This window comes from Myotis daubentonii, chromosome 5 (genome assembly GCF_963259705.1).
Source record: "Myotis daubentonii chromosome 5, mMyoDau2.1, whole genome shotgun sequence".
Lineage (NCBI taxonomy): Eukaryota > Metazoa > Chordata > Mammalia > Chiroptera > Vespertilionidae > Myotis > Myotis daubentonii.
The window spans coordinates 63047809-63069513 of record NC_081844.1 but is presented as its reverse complement, the minus strand read 5'-3'; the positions used below and the strand labels follow the sequence as shown (position 1 = coordinate 63069513).

Below are 21705 nucleotides of genomic sequence, written 5' to 3'. Positions count from 1 at the left end.
TATTTTTTTTAAATATTGATTTTATTGATTTTTTACAGAGAGGAAGGGAGAGGGATAGAGAGTTAGAAACATCGATGAGAGAGAAACACGGATCAGCTGCCTCCTGCACATCCCCTACTGGGGATGTGCCCGCAACCAAGGTACATGCCCTTGACTGGAATCGAACCTGGGACCTTTCAGTTCGCAGGCCGACGCTCTATACACTGAGCCAAACCCGTTAGGGCACAATTTGTATTTTAACAAGCATTCCAGATGATTATGATCTATGCTCAAGTTTGAGAACCACTAGTCGCAGAAAAATCATGGACATAAAGGGGATCTCAGACGAACAAAGAGGTCATAAATTATGAAATAAGCCTTTAAAGAAATATATGTTCAAACATAAGAATGTTGTAAAATCGGTTAAATTAAAGCAAACAATTAAGGGGCAGTAACTTAGATCTGTCACTAGGTCTTAATAATGCATTATTCAAGAAGCATATGCATTAATATATCACAATTAAAACAGTCTGAAAGCTGCATTTCAATACGTGTGGTTCTTGGTAATCCTAGGTATTTTATATATTTTTAAACACTGTTCTGGGAGAAGGTCCACAGGCCTCACCATATGGCCAGAGAGGCCTGTGACACACAATGATCAAAAACTGATACTGAATTAACAGCTGATACCTGTGTTAAAAAGTGTTCATGACCTCCTCTGAGTGATAAATCCAAGAAAACTTTTTTTTTTAAAAAAGGGAGGAAAGAAAGCTTGCAGACCCCTTTCCCAGTTACAGAAGGCCATGGAGGATGCATAAGGGACAATGATCCCTCCTCCTCCTAAAACAGCACTGTTTCAAAGCACCCAGCTTTTAATTCCAAAAAGAAAGGCTAGCTGTGCAACTACCTCATCTCTATACCTCTGGCTTAGTATTGGCCATGAGCATGCTGACAGCTCAAATCTGTAGAGGCAGTCAACATAGAAGGTGAGTAAGAACAGTTAAGTGAATGAGGAGCTAAGGCGTTCAGACTTTATTCTAGATGATGTTTTGTCTTATTTGACTTTTCATTTACAGTTCTATTTTGGAAACAACTAAATTTGCATAAAAACATACTTTAAAATTCAAACAACCCAGCCGGTGTGGCTCAGTGGTTGAGTGTCAACCTATGAATGAACCAGGAGGTCACAGTTCGATTCCCAGTCAGGGCACATGCCCGGGTTGTGGGCTCGATCCCCAGTGTGGGGCATGCAGGAGGCAGCCAATCAATGATTCTCTCTATCACTGATGTTTCTATCTCTCTCTCCCTCTCCCTTCCTCTCTGAAATCAATAAAGATATTTTTTAAAAATTCGAACATATTGAGGCTAAATAAAAAGGTAAAAAAGAAAAGCTCTTAAAAGGCTTCCCACTGCCCTAAAGATAAGGCCCAACAAATGGATACAAAATTTACCAAGCCCTCTGCAGTAAGACATTTTTTAACCTCTTTAGCCTCACCTTAATCCCCTTTCCTTCTCATAATCCATACTCTAGCTACACTCAATTCCTTTCTGTAACTCAAACAGGCCAGGTTCTCCTTCCTGGAGACTTTCAACCATGCTACTCTCAGCTTGGCTAATAACTTCAAACCCTTCAATCTGTTTAATGTCAGTCCCTCAGGGAGGCATTCCCTGCTGTATACTCTTCTAAACCTGTCATTAATCCCATCATTAACACTCATGGAATTTTACTGTAATAACGTGTTCCACTGTTCACCTTCTCCACAAAGCTGAAAGCCTGGCAATGCCAGGGTCTTGTTTACCACAAGGTACACAGCTCTGAACCTGACATGCTGCAGGTCCTGAGCAAGAGCTGGCAGAGGATGACTGAATGTGTGAATTTCCTGCAGACAGGTTTTGAAGTTATTTGTACATCTAAGAACCTTGAGCATCCCTTCTTGGCAACACCTGTAGCCTTGTGTGCCACACATTTAAAGTTATAATTGGTATTTGGTCTTCCCCCCGTCTGAATTAATAAAGCTGTATTACGTAGGCACACCGTTATAGAGTAAAATTGTTACCTGGTGTGTGTTTGTTTTTTTAAGTCGGAGGAATAGATTCGACTCGTTTCCAAAACCAAACAAACATGCTTTAATAATCTATTTCCTAGACATACTTATCATTCCCTTTACGGAAAATAAAGAAGTTTTTCTTGGAAAGTATACAAATACCATTTAAAATCACTCCTTTTCAAATCTGCTTTACTAATTAACAGGGTAGTGAATTTTTTGCTGTTGGCCACTATTTTCTTCTTCACATAGTTAATAATCTGTAAAACATATATTCAAGTACACTAAAGATCACTGGCTATTTTAAAGAGCCTTTGAAGGGTTCTGTTTTAAAATAGTGGTTTAGAAAGCAGAAGCTTTATTTTACCTTATTTTCAGATCATAAAATCCAATTAAAATGTGCCAATTATGATAAAACTATTTATTCACTTAAGTAAATAAATGTGTTATATTAAAATATTTTTTCACCTTCTATACTCTCCATAATTTAATACTATGGTTATTTTGTATAGTTTTACACAATACAGTTAAATAATTTTTTAAATTAAATACCCTCTCTTAAAAGACAGTAAAGGATTGAAAGATCTTAGAAAATCAGTGGAGGATGAAGAGAGGAAAGGGGATCAAATATATGGTGACAGAAGGAGACTAGACTTTGAGTGATGAGCACACAATGGAATATATTATAAAATTGTGTATCTGAAACTTATATGTTATTAATCAATGTATCCCAATAAATCCAATTTTTAAAAAAATTTAGAGATCTTAATCAAAACATATAGACTCCCACAACTGCAACTCATTTCCGTTTTTCATAAACCTGATATTTCAATGTCTGATTTCCAAAAAATGAAAATGTCATGATTCATAATTGCATACTATCATATTTCATTAATTCTAAGATATACATTTTTTCACATTTTGACAACTCTGAAATCAGAATGTATCCTACAACTGATGGTCTCCTAAAATATTAAAACTTTTCTCTAATAATGCTTTCTAACTGATCTAAATCACAGTACAATTATAATTCAAATAATCCTAGAATCAAAACTAAATGAACTTAAGATTCACATTTTTATGTTTTTAGAAAACTAGTGATTAGGCTAACCTCAAGAAAATAGATAACTGGAAGAAAATGGTTCAAAAAAAATTAGGAAACTTCTAGATTAGAAGCAGGAATACTAGAATGAAAATTTTTAAAAAGGCTTGAACTCCGGCTGGTGTGTCTCAGTGGACTGAGCGCCATCCCTTGGACCAAGAGGTCCTGGGTTCAATTCCTGGTCAGAGCACATGCCTGGGTTGCAATTTCGATCCCCAGTAGGGGGCATGCAGGAGGCAGCCAATGGATGTCTCTCTCTCTCTCTCTCTCTCTCTCTCTCATCAATGTTTCTATCTCTCTCTCCCTCTCCCTCTCCCTTCTTTTCTGAAATCAATAAAAAAATATATTTTTTAAAAGGCTTGAAGATGTTAAGTGGTGGCTTCTAAGAAAGTGAAGATATGAAAAGCCCTAGAGCTTTATCTATAAAAGAAACAAATATTAGGAACCTGCAAACTGTTTAAGAGGAAAAATACTATATAATATTATTTCTCCTTCCTTCAGGAGGAATGAATCATTTTCACCCTTCAAACAGAAATATGGTGTAGGTAGTTGAAATAATTGTGATTAAATGTAAAATTGTAAATATTCTTAATAAATTAAAAACCAACCTACCAGCATTGTCTTCTTTCTGGCTCAATCTGTTTCCCCTTCAGGTAATCCTAGGATAGGGGCTCCTTTTCAGATGCCCAGTTTTTCATGTCGATCTTCTACCTCCCTGTGGCAACAATATTTTCTAATTAAAAGAGTCCTTTTGTGCCACAGGGAGGATTTCTGATGATATAACAAATACAAAAATTGTCACAGCTCATATGAAGCCAACTTAGTTTTGAGATTCTTCAAGAAAGAAATTGGACTCCTTATCTTATTTTTCAAGAGAGAAATCTGTTTTTATTTTCTTAAACTGCATTTTTAAAACCTAAACTTTCACTTATTTTTTTAAAAAGTGCTGCTTTCATGTTGAATTGTATGCAAATTCTTTTATCATTCATCTGCCTTTTCAACTAATGTCTAAACACAACTTTGTTGATCACAAAAGAAGTTTTCTAAGTTTTCTTGATAATTACTTTTTTTTACCTGGTTAAAAACCAAAGTTCTGTTCCCAATGATCAGAAGGGGGAAGGGGGCCCTAACTGGTTTGGCTCAGTGGATAGAGCGTCAGCCTGCGGACTCAAGGGTCCCAGGTTCGATTCCAGGCAAGGGCATGTACCTTGGTTGCGGGCACATCCCCACTGCGGGGTGTGCAGGAGCTGATCGATCTCTCTGATCGATGTTTCTGGCTCTCTATCCCTCTCCCTTCCTCTCTGTAAAAAACCAATAAAATATATTTTTTAAAAAATACAAGAGAAGGGGAAAGGGGGAAGCTACTAGACGCCTTTCAGTCAATGTTTGTTCATAAAGATTAGTAATTCTGCTTGCATTACATAACATAATGTTAATTATGCTTAAAAGAACATTGGGGGGGGGAAAGGGTCAGCAGGAAGTGTAGAGAAGCAGCAATTACTGTCCTCTCGCTGGTAAGATTATGGGTCATTTTCACTGATTATTCTTTGCATGTACTTGTCCAATTTTCTAATGAGCATGCATTTGCTTTCATTGTAAGAAAAAAAAAACTTAGGAGTAAGCAAGAATGATTAAAACCTAATGTGATTTTAACATGATAACAACTTCAATATGACAATATGGTTTTGATATATTTTAGATGACCACATTTATGTTTTCTGGATGACTACATTTTTATATTTTAAATAACTCTAAGGTATTCAATATTTAGCATGTAAACAAAAAAATTTAAGATTTTACAATGATGGTTCTTTTTTACATATTTTACCAAACATATTTTTATTGATTTCAGAGAAGGAGGAGGAGGGAGAGATAAAAACATCAGTCCGCAGGCTGATGCTCTATCCGCTGAGCCAAATCAGCTAGGGCTTAGGTATTTTTTTTTTAATATGTTTTAATTGACTTGAGAGAAAGAGAGAGTGAGAAAAGAGAAACATCAACGATGAGAAAGAATCATTGATCAGCTGCCTCCTGCACACCCCCTACTGGGACCTAGCCCAAAAACCCAGGCATATGCCCTGACCTGGAATCAAACCATGACCTCCTGTTTCATAGGTCGACACTCAACCACTGAGCCACACCAGCTGGGCTAGATGGTTCATGCTTAGACTGCGATATAAATCAAAACTCAAGTTGTTTCAGTCTGTAGCTCCTAACAGCTATCCTATATAATAAAAGGCTACTATGCAAATCGACCAAATGGCAGAACGACCGGTCGCTATAACGCGCACTGACCATCTGGGGGCAGACACTCAACGCAGGAGCTGCCCCCTGGTGGTCACTGCGCTCCCACAGGGGGAGCGCCACTCAGCCAGAAATCGGGCTCACGGCTGGTGAGTGCAGCAGCGGTGGCAGGAACCTCTCCCGCCTCCTCAGCAGCACTAAGCCGTCAGTCGGACATACCTCAAGAGCTCCCGGACTGTGAGAGGCTCAGGCTGGGATGAGGGACACCCCCCCACCACCCAGTGTACGATTTTGGTGCACCGGGCCTCTAGTGTATAATATAATACACTACATTACATTCCATATTTGAAAAACTTTAAAAATATGATTTGTCTTCAAGGGACTTACATGCTCACTTTGAAAACAAAAGGAGTATGTACACAAGAACAGTATAAGAAAGTAAGTCATCAGCCCTAGCCAATTTGGCCCAGTGGATAGAGCGCTGGCCTGCAGACTAAAGGGTAACAGGTATGATTCCGGTCAGGGGCATATACCTCGATGGTGTTGCAGTGGTTCTCAACCTTCCTAATGCTGTGACCCTTTAATACATGTTGTGGTGACCCCCAACCATCAAATTATTTTCATTGCTACTTCATAACTGTAATTTTGCTACTGTTATGAATCATCATGTAAATATCTGATATGCAGGATGTATTTTCATTGTTACAAATTGAACATAATTAAAGCATAGTGATTAATCACAAAAATAATATGTAATTATATATGTGTTTTCTGATGGTCTTAGGCGACGACCCCTGTGAAAGGGTTGTTCGACCCCCAAAGGGGTCGCGACCCACAGGTTGAGAACCGCTGGTAACAGATCAGGAAAGGAAGTATTTAATGTTAGGCCACAATCTCTGTGGAAAGTTCATGTTGTTGGGATTTAAAGACTGGTTAATACCTGAACACATTCTTTAGAGAAAACTATTTGACCAAAAGCTAAAAAGCATAAATACAGTCCATGCCTGGGGCAGTAAGAAAAACAGCAAGAATACAGTGTTTCAGTAGATAAGAAGGCCAGATTAAGAAGGAGCTATTTCTGGACGATTCTGTGGGTCACTGAATTTGGCAAAGGAGTGGCCTTTGAAATCTGATAAACAAAGAGCTTCAGGAGAATGATAAATGTAGCTGCCAAACAGTTAAGCTAAGAAAGGAATGATAAGCAAAAAGTACAGACTAGAGGTACAAAGCCTTCGTGTGTTTTTTAACAAGTGGAAGTGAAAGGAAAGAGAAAGATAACAGAGAAGTAAATACATGCTCAGTTTTAATGTATAAAAGACCTTTTCCATATTTGAAGGCACATGGATAGGTGTTAATGAAGTTAAGAGAACACTTATGGAGCACTTACTACATCATAAGCACTATGTTTTATATGTTTATTTTATGTAATCCTCACAGCACTGATGTCCTATGTTAGGACAGTGAAACAGACTCTGAAGAGATTATACACTTATTTGGATAAGTGTGGAAATCTTAACCAAGCCAGCGAATATTCTTCCCTTTCCTACTGATGAGAGCTACTTAAAAGGCTAAAAAGAAAAAAAAGAAAATAGCTCAGGAATAGTCTTCCAGCATTTTCTGACTACTCTTTGGCTTCCTCATGTTCCTGAAAATGTAAACATTCCCTAAGGTTAATTCCTTAATTCTGTGTCCTTGGTTCTCAGTCATAGAGAGAAAATATAGAATTTAAATATCTTCTTCCCTGGGGAAATCTCTTAAATACCTTTCACCCTGGAAATTTCATTTATTTTCATGGCTTCAATGAGAATGATTCCCAAATCAGTTGCTCCCTGGCCTTTCTTTACTAAGCTTCAGTTGTACTAGACAGCTTCTACTTGCCCCTCCCAATCTAGTCTCCACCTTTCTTCACTCTGCTCTCTGTCCCAGGAGGCTGACTTCATCAACAGAACTCCCCTGGGTTCAGACTGGGTTTGGGCAATGGAGTTCTTGAAAGGGGATTGATTAGAGGGATGAAGAGGAATAAAATTAATGTTCCTTAAGTTATCCTAATTTGAATATGCCATCTCTTTTGTGATGGGACCCTGACTATCCATTTGTCAGGATCCTAGCTTTAAATACCTGAATATGTCCCCGTAGGTGCTCTGCTTCAACTTAAAATCAACACGCCTATTACCAAACTTACCTGTTTCCTGAGACGGTTTTCCCTTCCTCAGATCCATACACTATCACTTAGTGAGTAATATCTTAACTAAGCTTCTCTCTGTAATCTGTCATGTCTCGTTAGACTCTATATAGTAGTATAGCCTATATATGCCCCTTTTGTTCCTATGACTTCTAACCTTGTTTTAATATTTCTCAAGTTATCCCTTGACTCAAAAGCTAGCCTTTCTGCCTAATTTTTCCCCTACCACTCAAAATTTTTCAAATATTTCTGCATTTTATATACCTAATGACTAACTCTTGGGTTCAAATCACAATCTAGTCACAACTCGTAGTGGAACATCCTGTCAATGTCTTTCTTATTTACTCAGTATCATCTAAACAAACCTTGAGCCCTAGCCAGTTTGGCTCAGTGAGTGGATAGAGCGTTGGCCTGGGCACTGATCGGTCCTGGGTTTGATTCCAGTCAAGGGCATGTACCTCAGTTGCAGGCTCCTCCCTGGCCGGGGCCCTGGTCCAAGCACATGCAGGAGGCAACCAATCAATATGTTTCTCTCTGTATTTTCCTCTCTCTTCCACTCTCTCTAAATAAAAATCAATGGGAAAATGACCTCAGGTGAGGATTAAAAAATAAAAAAATAAACCTTGATGTGAGGATTAAAAAATAAAAAAATAAACCTTGAACTTTAATATTCCACCCATTTATTAAAGACATTTCCCTTAGTCGAAAGTGCCTTTCGCCTACTTCCTACCTGTCCATCCAAATCCTACCGACTGTCCTCCTTCTTCGCTTTCTCAACATGCCCTAATCCTGTAAATTGAACTTTTCTCTGAAACATGCTGAAAACAGTGCCTTTGCATATAAAAAATACAAAGTACTTATTAATATATTCTCATAAATTTAAGTGAAATTTAAGTGCAAGATGAAGAGGCAGAGAGCCTAAACAGCTCAATCTTCTCAGACAAGTCTTAAAAGATTTCTATCAAAACTTATCTATTATTGCCCTGGCCAGGAGCGTCATCCTGATGCGCCAAGGTTACAGGTTCAATCCCCAGTCAGGGCACATACAAGAATCAGCCAGTGAATGCAAAAATAAGTAGAACAACACCTCTCTCTCTCTCTCAAATCAATAAATAAAAATTAAAAAGCTATCTATTATTAATTGCACTGGCATAAACTTATTACTTTTAAATAGTAATCTGTAACAACCTGTTAAAATTTACAGTCATATAATATACATATATTTTGAGTAAACATAAAAACTGCATTTTCCAATCTTAGAATGGAATTCAAGAGATTCCTCTCCATCCCCAACTCACCCCATCAGTCTCAGGAACAGCCTCCAGAACTGGTAGAGCCTACGGCCCCTGACAGAGGTATTTCCTGCCTGCCATTCAAGACCACCTTCAGCCAGACTGCACTGCTCGTCTTCAAAGGCTCTTCATGATTACTAACCCTAAGCTCTCATCAAAAAGCAATTTATAGATTTACATGAATATGCCTATTTTTAAAGTTTCAAAACATATCTGATTTTCCCTATAAATTTTAAGAGACTATTACAATTACATATAAACTCTGTGAGGAAAATGTAGACGTTTAGTCTATAATTACACCTAATAAAATTAGAAATCATTTTATTCACAAAATAATAAAAATGGCTAAATATATATCATTACATGATTATAGTACTCCTGCACAGATGACATCGTGAACATGTTTCTTGTGTGGATACATACATATGGATATATAGGAATAAAAGAAGAAAAACTTATTGTAAACATGCAGAGAACTGACATACAGATCAATTAGTATAATTATGAACATTTTTAAATTTATGTATTTTTATTGATTTCAGAGAGGGAGAGAGAGAGAGAAAATCAATGATGAGAGAGAATCACTGATTGGCTGCCTCCACTGGGGGGTGAGCCCACAATCCAGGCATGTGCCCTGACCGGGAATCAAACCATGACCTCCTCGTTCATAGGTCGACGCTCAACCACTGAGCCACACCAGGCTAATTATGAACATTTTTAAATGTATATAAACCTAAGTTGTAACTATAGGAACATTTCAGGAAGTGTTCCCTAGATGTACAAAAGGAAATCTTGTCTGTATGAATCTCATTTCCACCAATTCCCCAAATAAAAACTGATATAACTATTTTATAAATATTCCTTTGCTTTTCTTCCCACTCAGTTTCTCCAAAATTTACAGGTATCTGGAATTCAAGTGAAAACTTTGTATCATGAGAAATGAGCCTGATCCTACTCCACTACTCAAAAGGAAACATGCATTAGGACAAATCATAACAACCTTCATTCATTTTGTAAACATTCTAGATGTTAGATGTCAGAAGAATGAAAATTTAGTCAGATTTTAACTCATTTGAAAATGCATTTGATTCTTTAAATAAAAACAAAATTAAGCTCTGATGAAACTATTCTAAACTAATCTATATATATTAACCATCCTTATAAAGTTATTAAAAATCCATGAAATATAGTATTGTCAAATAAGTTAGTATATCATAGACTCATTCCATGGTCTGCATGCCTTATGATGAATAAATATAAGTTTTAAATTGTTGTGATTATAGATGTATGTGCCAGCAGTTTTCAGTATGAATTTGGCATTGCCTTTTTAAAATAATTATATCTGAATTCTAGGTTTTACAGTGTTGTTCTGTAAAGAGAGACAAGATTATACTATACTAACCTTTATTTTTAGAAGTAATAAAGCAAGCATAGATTTCATTAAAAATCCACAATCTAGTATGTAATTAAAAATTAAGATGAACCCTAGCCAGTTTGGTTCATTGGACAGAGTGTCAGCCTATGGACTGAAGGGTCTTGGGTTTGATACTGATCAAGGGCACATACCTTGGTTGCAAGCTATATCTCCGGCCCCGAACTCAGGGTGCATGCGGGAGGCAACCAGACAATGTGCCTCTCTCACATCAATGTTTTTCTCTCTCTCTGTCTCTCCTCTCTCCCACTCTCTCTAAAAATCAATGGAAAAAATATCCTCGGGTGAGGATTAACCAAAAAAAAAAAAAAATTTTTAAGATGAACTTCTCAGTACACTTAGACTATTTTAGAATAATGTGAGTTATTTACTAACATTTCCTTTTAGCATTAAAATAAATAAATCTAAAAAATGTTATCAAGTGTTCAAAAACCACTTTTAAAAACTATCATAAAAATAGCTATTACTTTACCCAGACTTTGTATATCCTCCTTTCCAATATCACAATCACTCATATCTCTGCCTTGCAAATGATACAATCACCCTCAGAGTTCAAGATTAAGAAAATCAAATCCTTTAAGTGGATTATATTTGCTTCCTATTTGGAATTGTTTTTATCTAAGTAATTTAAATTAATGAAGCCCTGGCCACCAATTGTACAACCAATAAGACTTGGCCGACGTGCTCTGGTATTTTAATGTGATAAATATTTTGTGATAAAACAATGTTCTACTGATGCAAACTTGGCACTGTAGTTTTCATTTTTTGTAATTTCTAATTTGCTACTAAAATCATAGCCTTCCTTACACTTTTGAATGTTTTACAGAAATTTCACACAAGTTCTACTTTTTTCATTCAACTTTACCTATCAGACTTTTTGTTCTTGTACTATTAGTTTTCTGTTTGGTTATGCTCCTATAACAGAATCAGTTTCATCAGCTACTTCATCGTGCATAATAACGTTAGCTGTTCTTGCTTATTGTTTTCCTCAAGAAGAAAATTCATCTCTGCCAGTAGACTTCTGCCTTCTGAATGGAAAACTCTCCAGACGCTCAGAAAAACACATGTATCTTCCTGCCACTTGCATTCTCTATCATAAATGAAGTACCAGCACAGACTACAGTCACCACGCCCATCTAAAATGTTTGGCAACCTGTTTTGAAAATGAATTGGTCACCAAGTCACCTGGGGTTTACTGGCATTGTTGTTGCCATCGCTCTGAAGCTCTGAAGAGCAAGGGAGCTTCCAATCCCTCAGCTCAACAACAAATAAGGCTGGAGGAAGAACAGCTTTCAGCTGGAAGAAGCTAGTATGCTACCCAGTGCTCCTGGGCCTCCGTAAGCGGAAAGACGTCCAACTCTCACCATGTTTAGTCATGAGACTTTGCTACATTTATAGGAATTTATCGACATGCTTACGAATTCTTACTAGGATTGTACACCAGGCATAAGGATTCTTTTTCACCATTAATAGCTAAAGATAAATTTTAATGTTTATTATTATAAAAGGGTCATTGGAATCCTTCTGGTAAAATACTCTTACTTTCTTTATAGTCAATGGCAAAAATTAAAAGGTTTCCCCAAGAATTATACACACTAACCCCCAATTAAACTTACAGTTATCTCACCAAAGACAGACTAAAACACCACAATTTCTAAGACTTAAAGAGAAGAGGAATCTGATAGATTACTGCAAAGAAACTCTGACCTATGAAAAAAGGAATCATACTGCTTCATCAATACTGATTCAAAGAAACTCTTAATCTGTTACAGAATGAGAATACCCTATTTATTTTTAAATTTAAAAAAGTTACCCTCATATACTAGCCTACTGACCTCTAATATAAGTAAATAACTAGTCAACTTTTGCACTTCCAAAAAAACTTTATAAAAATAATTATTGGGGTCCATGATATAAGACTCTGTTATACTTCAAAAAAATTATAATAGAGAACTCCTTATGTCCATATAAATTTCCTTAAACAAGAGATGTTTCACTGCTTTCCAATCTATACTAAATAGCATTAAAAGGAGGAGTTTTGGGGATATTATTCATCTGGCAATAGCAATGATGACACAAAATGAGAAAGTTATAAATAATAAACATTTGATGAGATGTCTACCTGTTTCCACATTCTCGGTCTCAACTTCTTGTTCTTCTGCCACATCTTGCATCATATAAGTCTCATCATCATAAACCAGAACCTGGGCTGCATAGCCCTGCTCTAATCTGGCACTCGGAACTGGCTCCACAATCACTGCTGGATAGTCAGAAACCTTCTCACCTTCCTACAAGAGCAAATTTAAAAAACAATCAACCTTTTTATTCACAAACGCTGGATTCACTTATAAAGCCTTGAGTTCCTAGAGTCTCAAGGAATCCACACAATGAGTTTAATGTAGTATAAATATGAATGTAAAAACAACAACAACAACAAAACACGAGATGCAAAGGATTAACTTTAATAATCTGTCCAAGTCTTAAGAGGTGAAACTTAGACTAATACACATTTTAAATAATCAGGGCTTTAGACTTAAAATGGCAAATTAAAAACCTGCATATAATTTCACTCTCATGAAAGTGGTAAAAGACTTTTAGACAACTGTGTAAGGAGAAGAGATAAAAGCTACAAAGGAGAAGAGATAAGAGCAACAAAACCTTGGAAGACTGAAAGTGGATGGCTGAGTATTATTAAGTGGTTTAGTGGACCCAGGAAAGCCAAATCACAGCCTCGCAGCAGAGCCAGCTGAGAAACAGCAGAGACACTGGAGGACCCACAGAAGGCAAAATCTCAATTAATTCTGGAAATAATTAATTTCAGCAGCAGGTGGTAGAAAAAGAGGCAGCTCCTCAAACAAGAAAGATCCCATTAAGCCTGTTTGAAAAGCACTTCGGTTCCTAGACACACTCCCTTCTCCACAATGCTTAGTAGCCAGCCCTCCCCACCGGAGCAGAAGATTGGAGAGGGAGAAACAAGGGTACTTTTGAGGTCAATTAGGCACATTTGCTAGTATCAGTACTGTACCAAAACCCGTTTCCAGTCAGCATTTTAGTCCTCAACTGTTAATCAAGTATTACTAGTTGTCTAAGACAGAATATACACATACATGCACACACATATATATTAATATTCTTCAGAGATATTATATCCATAAAACAAAAACAGAATACAATAAATAAATAACATTTAAAAATAAAGAGTTCTTAGAATTAAAAACACAATAGCCAAAATGAAAAGACAGAGGCTTGGGAGATAAAACTGAGGCAGTCTTCCAAGAACCAGAGAAAAAAGATAAAGCACTAGAAAATAGGACAGAAAAGAGAACAATATTAGAGGGCAGTCCAGGAGGCCGATATATGAATAACAGGAATTACAGAAAAAATATGGAGATGGAGAAGGGGTGGTTGGAAAGAAATCAAAGAATTAATAGAGATTTTTCTAGAGCTGAAAAACCTAAAGCTGCCCATTTGAAAGGACCTACCAAGTAATTAGTATAAAAAATTAAGGGAGACCTATACTGAGGCACACCATTGTGAAGTATTGTAATACCGGGGGCAAAAAGAAGATTCTACGAGCTTCTGGAAAGAAAATACACGTCTCACACACACAGACTTGAGACTCAGTTTAGTCTTCTCAACCCTAATACTGGAAGGAAGATGACAATGGAACCATTTCTTCAAAGTTATAAAGGAAAATTATTTCCAACCTAAATTTTTCACCCAGCCAAACCGTCTATGAAAGCATTTTCTCAGACAGGAAAGAGCTCACATTTACCTTCCCTGCATTCTTTCTCAAGAAGCAATTGGAAAGTATATTCTGTATTTTAAAAGAGTACCTTTGGCCCTAACTGGTTTGGCTCAGTGGATAGAGCATCGGCCTGTGAACTCAAGGGTCCCAGGTTCGATTCCAGGCAAGGGCATGTACCTTGGTTGCGGGCACATCCCTAGTAGGGGGTGTGCAGGAGGCAGCTGATCGATGTTTCTCTCTCATCAATGTTTCTAACTCTCTATCCCTTACCCTTCCTCTCTGTAAAAAAAAAAAAATCAATAAAATATATATATATATATATTAAAAAAGAGTAAATTTGTAATTTAACCAAAAAAAGAGATGACTTAAGATACAGAACATGCAGGAAATCAAAGCTGGGAGAGGGATGACAGTGATCCTCAAAGAGGCCTGGGAAAAGAGGTTCCAGCATGCAGCTGTGCACTGGACTTAAAGGGCAACCAGTCCGGACTGCAGCAATAGGACTCCCGAGACGGCACATCAAACTGCCATCTCCAAGATAAACACTGACGTTTCTAAGCACAGGACGTCCAGATAAGCCTATTCCAGATTTTCATTCACAGCGAGCTTGCCTTGATGGACCCACTCACCCCACCTTGCCTTGCCACCTGCATCAGCTGCGAACACTCTTTTCACCTCCCAGTGTTCTGCTTTGATACTCTCCTAAGTGCTGAAAGAAGACCACAAAGAGCATAGAAATAAAAACTAAAGAGCAGCACTCCTTCCATGGGAACATATGCCTGCTGAATAAACATGTAACACAGAGTCCCTACTGTAGCCCAGACTGATTCCCGACCAAGCTGGCCCTATGTGTCCAAGAACTAACTCGTGACACCACTTACTGATTGCCTGAGTAGAAGCTCTTGAAAGTCAGTGAACCTGATGCCAACTAGTCAGCCCTCTTCCTGGAAGCCTTCATCTAACTGTGGAAATGCTGTCCTTTCCTATTGCAGTTAGCCGGGTACACACTATTCATTTTCCAAAGTAAATTTAGGAACATATACACCAACAATAATACTATAAAGAAAATAACACATAAGTCAAGATAATGGCACCTCTGGGGACAGACAGGCTAGAATATGAGAAAGGGACACTCTTAGTATTCTAAAATACTAATGATTTCTATTTTTTCACCTGAGTGATAGGTAATATGTATTCTTTCTGTTATTCTTAGGCTGAAGCATATATATTTTATACACTCTTCACTTTGTATCAAACATTTCACCAAAAAATCCTATATAATAAAAGCCTAACATGCTAAGTGTCCAGTCGTCCATTCAACCAATCAAAGCATAATATGCTAATGACTAGAGGCCCAGTGCACAAAATTCATGCACTGGGGTGTGTGTGTGTGTGTGTGTGTGTGTGTGTGTGTGTCCCTCAGCCCAGCCTGCACCCTCTCACAATCCGGGACTGCTGGCTTCCAACCACTCACCTGCCTGCCTGCCTGCCTGATTGCCCCTAACCGCTTCTGCCTGCCAGCCTGATCACCCCCTAACCACTCCCCTGCCAGCCTGATCAATGCCTAACTGCTCCCCTGCCGGCCCGGTCACCCCCAACTGCCCTCCCCTGCTGGCCCGGTCGCCCCAACTGCCCTCTCCTACCAGCCCAGTTGCCCCCAACTGCCCTCCCCTGCAGGCCTGGTCGCCCAACTGCCCTCCCCTGCAGGCCATCTTGTGGCAGCCATCTTTTGACCACATGGGGGTGGCCATCTTGTGTGAGGGTATGATGGTCAATTTGCATATTACCTTTTTATTATATAGGAATCGGTTAAGGCTACTCAACAGCTCACAGTGACGTGCACTAACCACCAGGGGGCAGAGAGTCGACCAGTCAACCAGTCACTATGATGTGCACTGACCACCAGGGGGCAGATGCCCCAACTGGTAGGTTAGCTTCCTGCTGGGGTCCGGCCAATTGGGGCTGAGCAAGACAGGCCAGATATGCCCTGGAGCCCTCCCATAGTCCCTCCCCGGCTGGCCAACCTCCCGCATCCCTCTCCGGCCCTGGTTGTGCACTGGTGGGGTCGCTCGGCCTGGCCTGCGCCCTCTCACAATCCAGTACCCCTCGAGGGATGTCGGAGAGCAAGTTTCAGCCCGATCCTGCAGGCCAGGCCAAGGGATCCCACTGGTGTACAAATCTGTGCACGAATTCATGCACCAGGCCTCTAGTTTCTAACTAAATTACAAAACAAGGTTACAGCAAATTAAAAAGAGAAAGTACATGCTGGCCCGGTTGGTGGAGCTAAGTGGCTGAGTGTCGACCCATGAGCCAGTAGGTCATGTTTCAATTCCTGGTCAAGGCACATGTCTGGGTTGTGGGCTCGATCCCCAGTAGGGGCCGTGTAGGTGGTGGCCGGTCAGTGATTATCTCTCATCACTGAAGTTTCTATCCCTCTCTTCCTCTCTCTTCCTCTCCCTGAAATCAATAAAAACGTATTTTTTTGAAAGTGCATGCTGAATAGTAACATTACATTTCCTACTCTGTATAAGGTGAAAAATACGAGTCCAATGTTTTACCATTAAAAAATATTCTTTCCCACAAATTGAATATAGTAACAGCTGAATCACCATGCCTCTTGCTCAGCTTTATAACCACAGCCTACAGGCAGCACCACCCAGCTGGAAGACAGCAGTTAATGAGGAGCATGGGATAGGTAATACTGGAAGGAAGATGACATGAGGTCTCCACTCATTGGAAACTCAGAAAACAGCATCATAAGTAGCAGCTGAACTAGTATTAACCCAAGCAGTGAATATTTTATTTAAATATAATCCAAGGGATTTATAACTTCTTTCATTCCTCTGAAATCGAACAGCATATTTAATAGTAAGGTTAATTTGAGATTAATTTATAAGTAAACTACCCATCCCCACCCTACCAGGAGAAAATAAGTCAAATTTTCTGAACCATGAAGTACTTGAGGACTAGAATTCTGTAGAAGGCCAATACTTTCTTCCCCATAAATTAGGATTCTGGACTAACTCTGCTCTCTCTTTGTTTTGTTTTAATGTTTCAATGGTTCTTTCCATTTAGGCATAAAAAGCACACCCAAAAATTTTTTAAATTCAGCCTGGCAGGGTAGTTCAGTTGGTTGGAAGCTTTTTCTGTACATCAATTTCCATTTCTGGTCAGGGCACATACAGGAGGCAACCAATCAATGTTTCTCTCTCACATCAATGTTTCTCTCTCCCTCTCTCCCTCTCTCCCTCCTTTCATCCCTGAACTCCAGATCTTTGCTCCTTATCCCTCCTTTATATACCTCTAAAAAAGACAATCTAATTCTCTGACTCATTTTGTACATATATCTGTAATCTGGATTCCACCACCTCATTGAAACTATTCACTCAAAATGCCACTAAGGATCAAATTCTATTTCAGTTTTCACCCTTCTCCGCCATTCTGCCGACTACACACTGGCCATTACCTCATTTCTTTTTAAATGAAGTGGTTTCAGGAACCACTTCTCTTTCTAGAAACCACTTTACGTTTAAGCATCTCCTCTGACTCTTCTTCCATCTCCAGTGATTCAGACCTAGCCAACTTGCTAAGGTTCAGTCTTCAGCATCTCCATTCTTTTTACTCTACACTACCATCCCAGGCAAGCCTACCCATTCTTATGGTTTCGGATAGCACCTCTATGCTGATGATTACTAAGTATTTGCTTTAGACTCTGACCCATTTCCTAAACTCCAGACCCAACTTTTAAACTACCAACTTAACATCACTACAGGAATATTCAGCCGATAATTCAAGCTTAACATGTCTAACTGGGAACAAATCTCTCCCTATTCCCCCACCCTGTGTTTTTCTTCTAAACCTCCCTTTCTTCATATTTAAAAAAGAGGTTATAATACTATTCTTAAAGTCCCTTGAAAATTAAATATGCACAAATTAGTGACAGCTATTTTTACATTGTAACAATAGCATTCAAACATACTATACTTGCCCTGACATCGGAGGGCATCTTTTCACATTACAATCAGAATTCTTTGTGCAAAAAGCTTTCATGATTCCCCATTTGTCTAAAAGGTAAGTTTAACTACTAAACAATGGTTTTTAACATTCTTTGAAATATAACCCTCAATTCACCTACTAAAGGTTGAATCGTGTACCCCAAAAGATGGTGAAGCCCTAACCATCAGTACTTGTGAATCTGAGCTTATTTGAAAATAAGGTCTTTGGCCCAGCTAGCAGTGGTTGAGCGTTGACCTATCTATGAAGCAGGATGTCACAGTATGATTCCCAGTCAGGGCACATGGCCGCATTGCAACTCAATCCCCAGAGTGGGGCGTGCAGGAGACAGCCAATCAATGATTCTCATCATTGATGTTTCTATCTCATTGATTTTTCTAATTGTCCTATCAATTACCAAGAGAGAAATGCAGCAATCTCCAATTAATACTGCGGATTCATCTACTTTATTTCTTCTTTCAGTTTTGTCAGTTTATGGTTGATGTATTTTGAAGCTCTAACACTGAGTGCATATACATTTAGGGTTGTTAAGTCTTCTTGACAAAATGGTCCTTTTATCACTTATGAAATGTCTATGTTTATCCCTGGTAATAATCTTATCCTGAAACCACTTTAGGCTTTTTATGATTAAATTTACATAGTACATCTATTTCTAAAGTTTTATTTTTAAGCTGTGTTAATACTCAAAATGAATTTCTTGTATGAAACATAAATTGGTTTGACTTCTTTTTAAACCCAGCCTGACAATATCTACATTTAATTTGGACTGTTTAGAATATTTACAATTATCAATAAAACAGGATTGAAATCTACCATCCTGATCTTGTTGTATTTGATTTATTCTTTGTTCCTTTTATTCTGTCTTCTTTTGAACTGAATATTTTAGTAACCATTTTAATTCAAAAATTAGCTTATTATGTATATTTTATCTTTAGTGATTCTCTAGATTTTATAATATGCTTAACTTACCAAGTTTATCTACAAATATTACTTTATGCATAACAAGCTTTCAGTAGTATTCTTCCAATTCCCTCCTCCCACCCTTTGTTCTGCTATTGTCAATCATTTTCTTCACATTGTAAACCCTAGCATATACTGTTCATATTTTTGTAATAAACAATGTTTTAAAAATTAAAAACTGATTTTTAAAAATATTTTATATTTACCCATACATTAGGTATTTCTCCAGTGCTTTTCATTCCTTTATGTATATCACAGCTTCCATTTGGTATACTTAAGTTTTATTTACCTTCTCCTAAAGAACTTTTTTTATTTTTCTTATAACACAAGCTCCCTGGTGATAAATTCTCTCAGCTTGTTGGTCTGAAAAAAAGCTTCATCGGAAGGACATTTTCACTGAATATATAATGGTAGGTTGACAAGTTTTAGTCTTTCAGCATTTTAAAGAAATCACTATCTTCTGACTTGCATAGTTTCAGTCAAGATATCTATGGTCATCTTTGTTCTTCTGTATGTAAGGAATCTTTCTCTGGGTACTTTTAAGATTTTCTTTCTGAAATTGGCTCTCAGCAATTTTATGATAATGTGCCTCAGTGCCTATTTGCTCCTGTTCGGATTTAAAATTCTCAGGTGTTTTTTTTTATATTTATTTATTTCAGAGAGGAAGGGAGAGGGAGAGATAGAAACATCAATGATGAGAGAGAATCAGATTGGATGCCTCCTGCACACTCCCTACTGGGGATCGAACCCACAACCCAGGTATCTGCCCTTGACTGGACTCGAACCCAGGACCCTTTGGTCCCCAGGTGGACACTCTATCCACTGAGCCAAACCAGCTAGGGCAATATTCTCAGATCTTTAAGTTTATGCTTTTCATCAAATTTGGAAAAATTTTATGGCCATTACTTCTTCATATTTTTTTGTTGTCCTCTCATTTCATTCTGGAACTCAGATTACATAAACTTGATACTGTCCTACAGATAACCAAGTCTGTTTTTTGTTTGTTTAGTGATTCTCTGAATTTTATAATATGCTTAACTTACCAAGTTTATCTACAAATAACATTACTTTATGTATAACATAACAAGCTTTCAATAGTATTCTTCCAATTGAGAGGGCATGTGCCCTTGACCGGAATCGAACCTGGGACCCTTCAGTGCACAGGCTGACACTGTATCCACTGAGCCAAACCGGCTAGCGCCATAATGTAGTTTCTATTGCTCTCTTCAAATTCACTGGTCCTTTTGTTTGAAGTACCTAATCTATTTTTAATCCTATTCAGTGAATTTTTCTTTGCAGACAATATTTCATTTCTGGAAGTTTTATTTGGTTCTGTTATGTCTTTTATACCTCTCCTCTGAGATTCATGTTTTAACTTCTTTTAAATTCTTACTAAAGTTATTCTTATTTTAATTCTTTTATTAAATTTATTGGGGTAATATTGGTTAGTAAGATTACATAGGTTTCAATTGCAGATTTCTATGATAATCTGTATATTGCATTGTGTGCCCACCACCCAAAGTTAAATCATCTTCTGTCACCATATATTTGGCCACAATGGAAAACTGCATGGTAGTTCCTCAAAAAAATTATAATAAAGTTACCATATGACCCAACAATCCCTCTTCTAGGTATCTACCTGAAAAACTTCTTTTAACTTCCTGAGCATATTTACAACAGCTGTCCTGAAGTCTTACCTGTTAATTTTATCATCCTTATCTTGTTTGTTGTCATTAACAGTTTTTTCTCTCCAAGTTATAGATTTTATGCCAGCTCCTTTGCGTTTAACATGGCTGAGTGATGAATATGCAGATTTTACAAAGTTGGGTTCTACTTTTGTTGTCTTATTTTAATATTTTAATAATGTTTACTAGGACAGATACTTATGGATAAACTTTCAAGGCCTGTTTTTAACTTTTAAAGCAAGTTTGGAGTATCCTTTGTTGTAGAGCTGTTTTAGCCTGACCATAAGGCATGACTTCTAGTCTCTCATCAATGTCCTGGGTCTACTCTACTCTGATTGAAACTCTAGTTTCTCCCTCCATTGAGTGAACTCTATAGATTTTTCAGTATTTCACTGAGTTTACACATATTCTGATCATTTTTTGCCTGGCTTCACAGAACTTCATACTACACCTGGGCAGCTCACTCAGCTAAAGACCAGGGCAGAGTTCTGATCTTCTTTCTCTGATACCCTGCCCCTGAAATTAGTTGTATTAGCCTCTCCAAATTCCAAATTTTGTTTTCTCAATTCAGTGAGACTGTCACACTTTGCTCAGATCCTTCCTCCCACACTGTGGTCCAGAAAGTGCTCCAAGCAATAAGGCAGTACAATCAGACCTTCTCTTCTCTCAGAAAGCACAGTCCTGCGCTGTCTGAGATCTAAGTGTCTTAGTTCTTGCAGACTGCTATTACAAAACACCATACACTGGGTGACTTTTAAACAGCAGAACTTTATTGCTCACAGATGTGGAGGCTGGAAGTCCAAGTTCAGGGTGCCAGCATGACACTTCTGGGTCACAGACTTATTATTATATCCCCACATAGCGGAAGAAGCAGAGATCTCTTTGGAGCCTTTTATTAAGAGCACTAATCCCATTCATAAGGATTCCTCCCTCATGACCTAATCACTGCCTAAAGGCCCTACCTCCTAATACTATTACCATTCAGGGTTAGGATTCAACATATGAATTTCGGAAGGACATAA

The 21705-nt window shown here is 38.0% G+C and overlaps 1 protein-coding gene across 7 annotated transcripts in view; it reads right to left on the bottom strand.

Moving 5' to 3' along the window:
* ELF2 (E74 like ETS transcription factor 2) overlaps positions 1 to 21705 on the bottom strand; it is a 94590-nt gene that overhangs the window by 42838 nt on the left and 30047 nt on the right. For 4 of the 7 annotated variants that reach the window (XM_059697997.1, XM_059698000.1, XM_059697998.1 and 1 more), the window contains exon 4: positions 12399 to 12564. In XM_059697997.1, the coding sequence (XP_059553980.1) occupies positions 12399 to 12564 (166 nt within the window). Of the gene's footprint in view, positions 1 to 3738; positions 3842 to 12398; positions 12565 to 16286; positions 16482 to 21705 lie in introns of those variants that run through there. The other 3 variants (XM_059698005.1, XM_059698006.1, XM_059698004.1) reach the window with 2 other exon arrangements.